This window comes from Cyprinodon variegatus, unplaced genomic scaffold (genome assembly GCF_000732505.1).
Source record: "Cyprinodon variegatus isolate N-32 unplaced genomic scaffold, C_variegatus-1.0 Scaffold807, whole genome shotgun sequence".
In the NCBI taxonomy this organism is placed as follows: domain Eukaryota; kingdom Metazoa; phylum Chordata; class Actinopteri; order Cyprinodontiformes; family Cyprinodontidae; genus Cyprinodon; species Cyprinodon variegatus.
Genome location: NW_015151260.1, coordinates 265,300 through 277,543, shown reverse-complemented (window position 1 = coordinate 277,543; position 12,244 = coordinate 265,300). Strand labels below are relative to the sequence as shown.

The 12,244-nt window shown below is 42.9% G+C and overlaps 1 protein-coding gene and 1 non-coding gene across 3 annotated transcripts in view; both read left to right on the top strand.

Annotated features, from left to right (window-relative positions):
• Window positions 1-1,811: 1,811 nt before the first annotated feature.
• Window positions 1,812-1,893, top strand: trnas-gcu. The gene has a single exon. It is a non-coding gene; the product is annotated as a tRNA-Ser (tRNA).
• The window catches only part of LOC107098744 (chromosome unknown open reading frame, human C14orf80), a 14,229-nt gene continuing 3,812 nt past the window's right edge, over window positions 1,828-12,244 (top strand). Inside the window, exons 1-7 of one of the 2 annotated variants that reach the window (XM_015396570.1) lie at window positions 1,828-2,247; window positions 2,913-2,997; window positions 4,036-4,226; window positions 4,297-4,428; window positions 5,373-5,441; window positions 9,710-9,796; window positions 9,871-10,014. In XM_015396570.1, coding sequence (XP_015252056.1) covers window positions 2,107-2,247; window positions 2,913-2,997; window positions 4,036-4,226; window positions 4,297-4,428; window positions 5,373-5,441; window positions 9,710-9,796; window positions 9,871-10,014 — 849 coding nt within the window. In that variant the 5' untranslated portion in view covers window positions 1,828-2,106. The remainder of the gene's footprint in view (window positions 2,248-2,912; window positions 2,998-4,035; window positions 4,227-4,296; window positions 4,429-5,372; window positions 5,442-9,709; window positions 9,797-9,870; window positions 10,015-12,244) is intronic. The other variant, XM_015396571.1, reaches the window with a different exon arrangement.

Genomic DNA, 12,244 nt, shown 5'->3' with positions numbered 1-12,244 from the left:
AGTGACTAGCATAAACCTACATGCTAGGCTACAATGAGACGGAAGGAAAACTACGTTTCTTTTTTATCGAACTTTTATCGACCCTCTTTTTTTCTATTGCGCCACACGTCTATCGATCGATATATATCGTTATTGAATTATCGCCCAGCCCTACTGTCACCTACTGGTTTGTGACATCACGGTGCGGCATCGGCTGTTGATCAAGTCCCAGTGCTGTATCTGTTGTTTGTCACAACGCGCTATTATCCAAGTCATCTTGAAAACATTCTTCTTCCAAATATTGGCTACATATTACGTGTTTCACTATAGCTCTGGTGAATTTCAATGGTGAAGTCCTCTGGAAATCTTCAATAATCGTTGTTGATTGCAGATGTGTCTCGTAGTGATTTTGCTTGTAAAGCGGGGAGAATGGCGCTAGGCTTACCGCACCGTGACGTCACTGCCGGAAGATGGCAGGAGAGAGGGGTTACTATATTTGGGCAAAAAATGGCCGCTCCCAGACTCAGTGAAAATTATTGTTTTTATTTTTTACTGATTAACACTAAATTCATTAAATCTCTGTGGACATATTTATTTTATCCAATGGAATATTAGGGCCAGGCTAGAAATATATATATATTTTTTATATTTCCAGAATAAAGTCTTGAAATGATGATAATAAAGTCGTAAAGTTACGAGAATAAAGTTGTAATATTATGAGAATAAAGTCGTAAACAGACAGCATGTTGAGAGTCTTGTGAAGTTATACTTTATGATTTAATAACTTTTCATAATATTATGACTTTATTTTCAAAATAGAAAAAAAAAAGAAAAAATCTTTATCCTGGCCCTGATACTACATTCACACCTAAAGCAGCAGAAGCAGCTGGTTTACATGCAGAGTCAATGATTGATGCACATCAAGGTGCAAACATAACTGCTGGATATCAACCAATCAGAGAAGCTGATCTGGGAGCTGGCAGGGAGTCAGACACAGCACTGCTGATGCAGAGCGCTATGATCCCTCCTCTGAAACAGTTTATTAACGCCTAAATTAACTTAGAATGTAGAAACCTGCCAGCAGAATATGTTCACTTTTATTATCCTGCTGCCTGCAGTTTGGAGCACAGACCTGAAAAAGGCTAACATCTACTTCCAGCCGCCACCAACAGTAGGGGAAAACCCCCAAGAGGCCAGCGGGCCTGAGGCAGCTGCTGCTGGGGATTCCCAGTGACAGCGTCCCGCCAGTATGTGGGGGTCTGAGCGGCTCCCACAGAGAAATAATCTTTGAAGGCAGGATGGTAATCTGGATGAACTGACTGAACAGACCATGTTTTCAGATGGACTTTCACACCTCAAAATAGATTCAAACTACTTTTTACCCACTGATAACAGCAAATATAGCTGCCATTGTTCCAGGCAAAGAAAGGATAGGGAAGCTCCGCCCAATGCGCAACAGACCCACTTTACCACCGCTCAGCTAGAGCAGCTGAATGCTTCAGCCGCGTCAGAACTAAACTAAAAGCATCAGAACTGAATAATGACTCATTGATCATTCCTTGCTGACCGGACTTTTCCTTAAAATAAAAATTACATATCATGCTGCTGGGACAGGAAATGAAATCATTTATTTATATTTCTCTATAGTGGTGTTTTTATTGAGCATTTATTTATTTCTGTATTTATTTTTAAATATGGCGGAATTGGTCCTACATAGGTTTTTATTAACCAAGTTTCAAAGATGGCCGTTACTCTTTGATCTCGTTCGGAATGTGTTCGGACCTCAGAGGCATTCTGTCATGATTTAAGATTACTCCCGGCGAGGACCACGTGACGAGGTGGCCGAGTGGTTAAGGCGATGGACTGCTAATCCATTGTGCTCTGCACGCGTGGGTTCGAATCCCATCCTCGTCGGTTTCCTTTTTCTCTCCGTATTTTCACAGAAACTCCCTTACCGCGCTTTTTCTCGCTTTTTATTTGACAATGGCTGCTTGACCCGACCCACTCTGATTTCTTATTGGTCAACACCAACTTTCTGTTTCCTAGCAACAGCAGTGGAGCCGCACGGAGCCCGATAGTGAGTTTGGGCCCAGAGTTCGGCGCCGTCAGCTCCGCTCTGAGGCCGAAATGCAGGCGCCCAGAGCGGCTGTGAGCGTGGAGGTGAAGCGGGTGATCGGAGCTCTCTGCAGGCTGTTGGCGGCCCTCGGTGTGCAGCCTGTCCCCGCGCCGGAGGCCTTCAGACGGGCAAAGTTCGGAGGAAAACCCGAGGTGGGCTCAACAGGGACCGGTTCTGATTCTCCTCTGAGCGCTTATCTTCCTTTACTTGTAAAGGAAACAGATACAATCTATAATCTACAAAGAGAAACTTTTCAGAGAAAGTATGGAAGCCGATCAGGGCCAAACCACAGGACGCGATGAGCAGTGGAGCAGCACTAGAATATATCATTTAACTCCTTTTTTAGAGTGATTTATCAGAACCATTGGATTTAAAATTAGTTTTTCTTTGATCAGGAATTTTTCCTAATGATTAAAAAAGAAGTTATTCCTCATTTTCCTAAAATTAGCAGTAGAAGATGATAAACTTTTTCTAGACGGCAATAAACAAAGTTATAGAAATTAATTCACTTATTTAATGAACTCAAATGTATGGAATTTATAAGTGTGATATCTAAAACATAAGATTGAGTTTTAATAGATTATTGCAGGACCTCAGTAAATGTTTCTGATTTGGATGCTATAAGGTGTTTTTTTCTCTGCTTGGAGCTCCTCTGGGTTCAGACCACAGCGGAACCACAGAGCCTTCCACTCCTGTTCTTTGTTAAATTAATATTAATTGAGATTAAATGTAACCAGAAGGTCTAAAAATCAACATTTCATAGCCTTCTGGAGCGTGTGGAGATCTTTGTCTGTTCTGACTGAGGTCGTTTCTGCAGGAGGAACCGTTCTGGCAGCTGCTCTGCAGCATCCTGCAGACATCAGGGATGGTTTCCTGTGAGAGCAGCTCCCTGCTGACAGGAGGTCAGTCTGCAGCTCATCCTGAACTCCTGCTCAGACCAGCAGAGACGGAAACATCTTCCTCTGCTTTCTGTTGCACCCAGTAAAGCTCCTGTCGCACCTTGATTATTTAGACCAGCATATGCCTGATGTATAAAACACCTGGGTGAAACGCTGGCATACGTTGGATAAGTTCTGAGCACGCTGAAACACGCCGGTATACGGCGAGAACGTCGAATGCTGAATGCCAGCGTCTGCCATCCGTGAGCCGTCAGTTCCAGGTCAGTTATCTGATGGTTGACAGACGTTCAGTTCCTCATCAGTCGTGGCGTCTAGCTTATCCTAAACTTCTCAGTAACTTGTGCATAACTTGTCAAGAACTTCTCTCCACCACATATCAACGTATCTGACCTGTTCCAGACGAGCGCTGAACGTGTTTCTACCTTCCAGCTACTGTATAATGGCGTATTGGCGGCGTTTTGGTATAAAGGGGGTTCACAGGAGGAAACTGTCATTTCTCCTCCAGACTTCATCCCCTTCATAGGGTGAGCCAGAAGGTGAGTGTGATGGATCCTCCCTGCGTTCACGCCCACCACCAACAAACTTCTAAAAATCCTAGCAGACATGACGCTCACTCTGCTGCCACCAAAAACCTTCTTTCTTTCTTTTTCTTTTTTCTTTTTTTAGCAGCTAGGTTAATATGGTGATCAAACACATTTTTTTCTGCAGGCCGGGCGCCTCTGGGCCCATCGCTGCCCCCCTCAGGTCACTGTGCATCATTTCCTGGGCATTACGCTGCCGTGCGTTATGCAGAAGGTAGGCTGTAGTTGGACAGAAGTTCTGGACTCGTTATGAATACTCTGTTTACGCCCAGAATAGAAAAAATCCATAGAAAGTTCAGCGTATGCCAGCGTTTTAGGAGATTCTGGGATGTCAGGCAGACACTGGAGAAATGAACAAGGTGTAACGGGACTAAAGAACCTGCGGGATGCAGGTTTGGATCATGAGAACCTTGATGCTCTGCAGCTTTGGGTCCAGTTGTCTTTGGTTTGTTCCCCTCAGAGACCAGGAAGCTGGTGGCTGTGGGCCTGTGGCAGAGCGGTTACCACGGTGACTGGATGTACGATGGAGGCAGCTGCTCCAGCACGGACCTGCTGCTGGCGCTGGGCTGGCTGCTGGCTAGAGGAGCCCTGGAGAAACTGCTGAGCAGGCGGGTAGAGTGTCTGGACCCAGCGCTGCTGACGTCCGCTCCGGTAAGGATGGGAAAGCAGGAGCGTCTTCCTCTCCTCATGCATCCTGGTAACTCTGAATGTTTGTGTTCAGCAGAAGCCAGAGTTTTCCGGTGAGGTGGATGCTGCGTCGCTGAGGAGACTGCAGTGGCTGACGGGTCGTCTGAGACATCAGGGTCGGACTCTGCTCGCCGCCGTTGGAGCGCGAACGCAAGCGCTGCATGATGTAAGGAGCAAGAGAAATCCAGAGCTGCTAGCTGCTAATGCTAACAGGGTTAAACAGCATCAAACTAAAGATGAAATGAGTCAAACATCTGGTGAAGGTCAGGGGAAGAGTGCGACAGGAGCGGCACCACCGAGTGGCCTGGAGGACCAGTCAAGCATTTTATTCCTTTTGGAAAACTTTTCTCTGATCCGTAACAAACTGTTGGTTTTTCCTTGTTTAATGAATGAAAACCTTCAATTGGTCACAGAAATAAAAAACATTAATAAAACAAAATTCTATGAAGAGAGGAAATTAAGACTGTGGGCCTTTGTTAGGTGGCATGGTGTGTACCGCACTCAACATGGACCAGAGAAAGCCTGCTGAGAGGAACAGGAAGCGTAGATAAACAACAAAATATTTAAAGGAACAATTGCTTTGGTCCAGGCCTGTTTATGAGTTTATTTTTAATTTTCTTCTGCTGGAGCCTGAATTAATGTCTGACTTTCATTAGTTTGTTTTCATGGAATTTTCATTTATTATTATTTCTGTCAGATTCAAATTTCTGTGACAATTGTGGGTTTTTCAGTCTTTAAATGAGGAGAAAATCAGTCTGCTTCATGTGGATATTTAGATATATATATATATATATATATATATATATATATATATATATATGTAGCGTATATATGTAGCGTATATATATAAATATATATAAACACAGTGGTTATGCTATTTCTGCCAGACGCGCACCGACATCAGATAGAAACTAAATGTCGTGTTTTATTATCTTCAAACCAGAATCATCGACTTGAACACAGAAATATTTCTGGTTCGTATTTTAATTAATAAAAGTGAGGATAATTAGAGGATCTCTGGTTTGTAGAGAATTAGCTTCTGAGGATCTAACAGGAAATGTAAAGAGAATAAAGTGTTGAATTAAAGATGAGTTTTATTTTCTTCCTCAGGTCCTTTTTACCAGCCAGCTTTCCTCTGCGGCTCCCTCTGCTGGCCAAAGCTCTACGGCGCTCACAGAGGTTTGTACGTTACTGGGAACACTGGTTTTATTTTAGTCTCCTGGTTCAGAGAAACCAGAGCCTGCTGTTGCAAAGCTGGTTCTGCTGCCTGGGAATGGGATTCAATTCTATGCAGTTTATTTCTATAGCTCCAATTCATATCATGTCATCTCAGGTCACTTTCCAGTTTGCTGTTCTGCCGATCATCCAGTCAGATTGATTCAAAGTTTTCTATCTAAGGAAAACCAGCTGATTGCATCGACTCATTGACTCTTCAGCAATCCCTCACATTAAGCATGCTTGTAGCGACAGTGGAGAGGAAAAACTCCCTTTAAACAGGAAGAAACCTCCAGCAGAAGCAGACTCAGTATGAGCGGCCATCTGCTGAGGCCGACTGGGGTTCAAGGAGACAGAAGCAGACATAGAAAAAGAAGCATAGATACACCCTTTCAGACTCTGGCCTGCAGGGTTAACAAACTCAGACTCCAATCCTCTCTGATCTATCCTGAGGCTGCTGTCAGTTAGTTTAATCAACTCTGAGTCGACTGAAAAGCCATTATCAGTAGAGCCCTGATTCAATGAGTCACCATGACAACAGGTCATGCCTATTTCACACCACTGGAGCTAGAAATACTAAAGCAGAATGAAGAAAATGTTGGAGACCATTTTTAAAAGAAAGAGCAAGAGCTTCTAAGGAGAAGGAGAAGATTGCTGCCGATAAAAGCATAGTTTATATAAATTGGACAATGGCAGGCCGTTATTACATTTAATCTTATGACTCTCCTCTGTACTGTTCCATCTGTAGGCCACTAAAAATGTTTCTGGTCAAAATCACTCTCCCAGACTGAACGGTAATGACATTATTTTGAAATAACATTTTTGCAGCCGAAACTAAATTTCAGAAAGTGAAACAAACAAAATTATACTAGTAAGAATTGAGTTTTATATGGAAATGTTTCCATATTTTAAGTGGCAGTTTTGACATTTATCAGCTTGACTGAATATGTGTTTATGATATCTGAAGTGTATTTCTGCAAAATAATAGAAATGATAAAGTAATAATAGCAATATGGAGATCTGAATTTATTTCTAGACAAACATTATATATAATATTTATTCTAGATGTGAAGAATTGAGAAAGAAAAAATGTTTTAAGGGATACATATTCAGTCAAACTAATAAATATCAAAACAGCCTGCCAGTTGCTTTGCTGCTCTGGTTGTTTATCTGCTCTGTTCTTTAGCTTCCAGCTTGACAGCAGCTCAGCTTTATTTACTTTATGAGTACTTTACGAGTATACTTTAAGTGAGAAATTCCACCTCCAAACGTCCTCTGTTCGTCAGTTAATCAGGATTATAATCCCACTATAATCTGCAGTTCTTGTTGGGAGCTCCAGACCTCCACCGCCGATAGGCAGTGCTGGAAATCCCCGCTGGAAGCTCTCTGCTGCAGCCAGCCTGTGGGGGATTTCCTGCTGCCGCTCGTAGCGGCTGGAAGTGAATAGAAAGAGTTTTTGAGGTTTAGAGTAAAACTGAAAGAAGCAGAATATATAATCCAATATTTTTTATCAGCAGGTTTGAACATTTCTGGTAAATTTGGGGATTTATCAACTGTTTCTCCATAGTTCATAAAAATGTTTTAGTGCAGCAATAATGATCAGAGCTGCTCTCTGTTCCTTTTACATAACAATCCATTCTACCTGCTTTATTTAACCTTTGGAGTTTAACTCCTTGATATTTATTTATTATTCATCTGCAAAAAAACTACTGGATCAGCTTTTCTGATTGGTTGATGCTCTGACACCTCAACGCTCAGATTGCGCCTTTCCTGATGCTCGAACGCACCGCTGTTCCCCTGACGACGTCTCCCATAGACTTTGCATGTAAACTAGATGCTTTGGCGCCCAGAATGCGCCCGGTGCGAACGCAGCGTTAAACGTTTTATTAGGAAGGACCTGATCACCGTCTCCTGGGTTCCTCCTCATGTTGGTCTTCCTGTAAATTCTCTGTCTGTCTGACTAAGCAGGTGTTTTCTATGATGCTGGTATCAATGTTTTCTCCCTGATATAATCCAGTTCTGGTAAAGAAGTCTGGAATGCTGCTAATGAGGACGGATCAGTGGTGCAGTGGGTAGCAAGAAGGTTACAGGTTTGATTCCTGGCTCGGGGTCTTTATTATAGGGATCCCAGAGGATGCACTGGAAAACGATCTAGAAATAAGTAAAAAATGTCTTATATTAAGTGTATTTATTCTTAAATTGAGTAGGTAAATGAGATAGTTTGCCAATGGAATTAGTATTTAAAATAAGATAATTAGATAATAAGCACTTGAAATAAGACAATGCAATTGTGTTTTCTTATTTTAGGTGGAAATTGTCTTGTTCCATTTTCAAAATGTCTCCTTTACCTCCTCAGTCCAAGAATAAATGCACTTACTTTAAGAAAAAATTACTTCTGTAGATTTCGATTTTTTTTCGAGTGTGTGAGTTCGAGCCCCACTCCCACAGACTGCCACTCTGGGTCCCTGAGGAAGCCCTTAACCCCACCCTGCTCCCCGGGCGCCGCACAATGGCAGAACACTGCTCCCTGAGGGGAGGGGATAAATGTAGAGTTTATTTCGTTGCTCTGTGACGGTGGGATGAGAATAAAAAAGTGAAATAAAAAGGATCTGGTCAGGATGTCTGACAGATTGGGAGGTGAAACTCTGAGAAAGATTTTTCTGAATATAAAGACGCGGTCTTCATTCCCTGAATTAATGGCGCTCAGTCTTTGATTGGATCCTAAAGGACAGGAGGTGTTTGATTTTAACACCTAACAGACCTTCTGACTGAGCTCCTTTATGTTCTCACAGAACTCCGATAGAAATCCTACTGAATCAGAAAATAAAACATCGGGGGCGGAGCCAGAGGACTGAGTTTATGGAGGAAAACCTGATGACCAGGTTAGCCTGCGAGAGTGTTACCATGGCAACAGGCTCAGAGGTTGAAGAAACGGGCTGATTAGACCCGGCCGGGTGTTTAGTCTGCTGGTTCAGCTGCTGGATGTTTTCCCTGCGCAAATTTAACTTTATCGCTGCCACCTAGTGGTAATTTTTATATTGACTTCCAATCAATTAAAACCTGTAGCCCAACGAAGGTTTACCAGCTAATATTCTATGGCACTGAAGCTGGTTAATCTAAAGCTGTTCACTTCCTGGAGGCAACAAGGAGCTATAGAATAGAATAGAATAGAATAGAATAGAATAGAATAGAATAGAAAATCCCTTTATTGTCCCTCAATGGGGAAAAATGTATAAGAAAAAACATAATAGTGAAGAGTTAAAAGATAAACTTTAAAATACTGCAAAGTTTTTTAACAATATCAAACTGGAGAATAAATTACCAATATGCAGCTATGGACATTTTTCAAGTAATGGATATTTGAAACTAGCAGCAACATCAGAGATGTGCAAAATGACAGCAGCATATTATTTAACTGACTAAGATAGAAACTGTGCAAAATCGGCATGAATGGAACAACTGATTGAGGTTGTTGGGAACAGTGGTGGTTATAAAGTCTTCCAGCTGCTGAGAGGAAGGATCTGTGATAACGCTCCCTGGTGCATTTAGGGTGCAACAGTCTGTCACTGAAGGAGCTCTCCACTTCAGCACCAGCTTCATGCATGGATTATCCAACAGAGATGTTCATTTAGTTGGGATCCGTCTGTTTCCCACCTCCTGCACTGAGTCCAGAGGGCATCCAGTCACAAAGCTGGCTTTCCTGATTAGCTGATCCAGACGCTTCCTCTCAGCTATAGATGAGCAATTGCTCCAACAGACAGCTCCATAGAAGATGGCTGATGCCGCAGCAGGAGCGCCCCCTGCAGTCTGCTGTGACCTTTCTGATCCAGAGCCTCAGTGTTGGGAGTTCAGTCTGTTAGCTTCAACACAACAGAAAAGAGTAGAAAGTCCTTCATTGTTCCTCAGTGGGACAACTTAGGCGTTTCAGCAGCAGTTAGGGAAACTAGAGCTGCTCCGATTGAAGAAATATGAAACTGAGAAGCTTCACATGTAATAAGAAGAATGAAGAACCTGAACCAGCAGCAGGAGGTGATAAGCTGGAGGAGAACTCCAGAAGATGGAGGCCACAGAAGGTCACTCACATGCCCTGTTCTGTTGGTTCCACATGTGGTTTTATTTAGATGGTAGGAAAAAAGGCTTTTAAAGTCAAAAATAGTTGAATTTAGTGTTTTAATTTGTAGGAGGAGACAGGAAGTCATCCTCAGCTCATTTAGGGAACCTGGTTGTTTCAGGACTGCGATCGTCTCCAGCAGCTGTGCGACCTCCTGGACGCCTACGTGAGCTGGAACCAGACGGAGAAGGTTTTCTGGACCTGGATGGTGGGTCTGTTCCCAGCAGAACCAGAAAGCCGCTGCGCTCTTCTGCTTGCTCCGTTCTAACCCTGTTCCTGCAGGACAGCGTGGCCGACCGCCGCTTCAGCAACCTTCAGGTCAGGACGCCCCCTAGGCACGCCCGGCAGAGTTTGGCGACCTGTTACCATGGGAACCCGATGCTGGCCAAGATGGAGGAGATGCTGAGGAGACTGCCTGACACACAGGTACCACGTCTACAGCTTAGAGCTTCACATTTCTGATTCGGTTTGAATATTTAGATCAAAATGAGCTGCAGAGCTCTGCTGCTACCAGGATGCGTTCAGGTGCCTGAGGAAAAATGAGCGTTACGCTAAAGTTTGACTCACCCTGCTGTGAAAAAGTGAGGCAGCAAAACAAACTGTTTTAATTGGAAAATATCAACTACAGACATCCCCAGTTCCAAAAACTCATTTCAGGGAGATGCTTTAACACTCACACACACCCGGAGACAACGGCCCCGCACCGGCCCCGCACCGTGCCCCATAGATACACACTTCAGGCCAGCAACTTCTCAGCAACTGTTTATTAACTAACAGTCATTTCTTAAACACTAAACAGAACAGTATTGGTCTTTTGATTTCAATACTTTCAATCTCGTAGTCTTGAACATCGCTTGTGCTTTCTGTTTTTCATGGAACTTCAGCATACAGTGCACCTCGCCACAGTGTCATCGTTCCTCACCATGGCCGGTTCTAGACGGGGGCCAACGGGGGCCAGTGCCCCTGTAGCTCATGTCCTGGCCCCTATACTGAAAACATAATACTTAAAAGAAATTCTAACGATGATCTACGCTGGAACAGACATGGTTACTGATAGGTCCTTTGGATCTATTTCATTCTTTTATTTACAAATTTTGTTTTACTAATTATTCAAAAACAATAAGGTGATAGCTTCAGTTGTATTGAGATAGCATCCCAGTTTTCATCTGCCACATTTTTTTTGTTTTTCACAACAAATAAAAAAAATGCTCAGATTTTTTCTGATGAATTTAACAGTTTTTCTTGAGTTCTAATTCAAATTTTATAAAAAACAGTAATTTTAACTTAAATAAAGTCAAAAATATGTAAAATTCCTAAATAATAAATGTATATTGACCTAATAAGAAATAGAATTTTTATTGAACCTAATTGAAAAGAAATTTCCCTTCATGCAGCTCTCTTAATATATTTGAATCTCTTGCCCTGTTTTTTATTTCATGCTTTTCTGGGCCCCCATGAAAACACACTAGCCCCCTCCTGGCCCCTGATACATTTAGTCTAGATCCGCCACTGTTCCTCACCTTCAATAGACGTGGATATACTTTAGTATATTCTGCTGTAAAATCAGTCCTATATTTTCGTTTTTTTACTCGAGGATTCACCCTCTGCCGTTTCCCAGGATGCACAGCTTTGAGTGGTAACTAGGTGACTGTTAGAGAGTAACCAGAGAAACTTATCGGACTGATCCAATCAGCTCTCTGATCAACCAGTCGCCTGGAACGCTGGTTGAACAGAGCATCGCTTTGGACAGATACACTGCACAGATTTTACCAGCAACCTCCCCACGCAATCCAAACCCCGTTGTTCCTGGGCAATCGCAGTAGTTCTAATCCACACATGATGCAGGAATTATCGTACTGCCTGCTCGCTCTCACTCGCATTAAAAAACTCCTCCTGCCAGAGTTTAAAATCTGGGATAATTTATCCGACTTGCGGATATCCGTGAACAACTATCGATATTAGGGAGACTCCCGGAAGTTCCGGGAGACTTGGGATGTCTGCAGCTATGAGGCACAAAACTCACCTAAATACACTGAAAAATAATGTTTTCATTACTTTAAATTTTTTAAATCGTATTAAACTATTCAGAATAAATCCCATTCAGACCCAAACAGTAACATAACGCACCTGAGAGAATAACAGAAACATCATCTGTCAGCGTTAAACTCCTGAGAGCAGCATAGATTTATTGGTTCATCAGCAGATTAACGAGGATTAGAGATCAATCAGGTTCTCAGCAGCCATCATAGATCTCTGCATCACCGGGGGAGGGGGCAGTGGAAGCATAGGGGGGGTTAGAGAACCTGCTGGGACATGATGATGATGATGATGATGATGATGATGATGATTATTTTTTGCAAGTCCAAGTCAAGTCTTGAGTATGCCTGTTGCAATAATTGATTAATCTCACAATAAATTCTAATCTAATATAATCCACCAATCATCCATCCAGGGATGCCCAGGCATCAGTCTGACCTGAGAGACTCGGTACCAGTCAGACCCTAGAGACTCGGTACCAGTCAGACCCGAGAGTCTCGGTACCAGTCTGACCCGAGAGACTCGGTAACAGTCAGACCTGAGAGTCTCGTTACCAGTCTGACCCGAGAGACTCGGTAACAGTCAGACCTGAGAGTCTCGTTACCAGTCTGACCCGAGA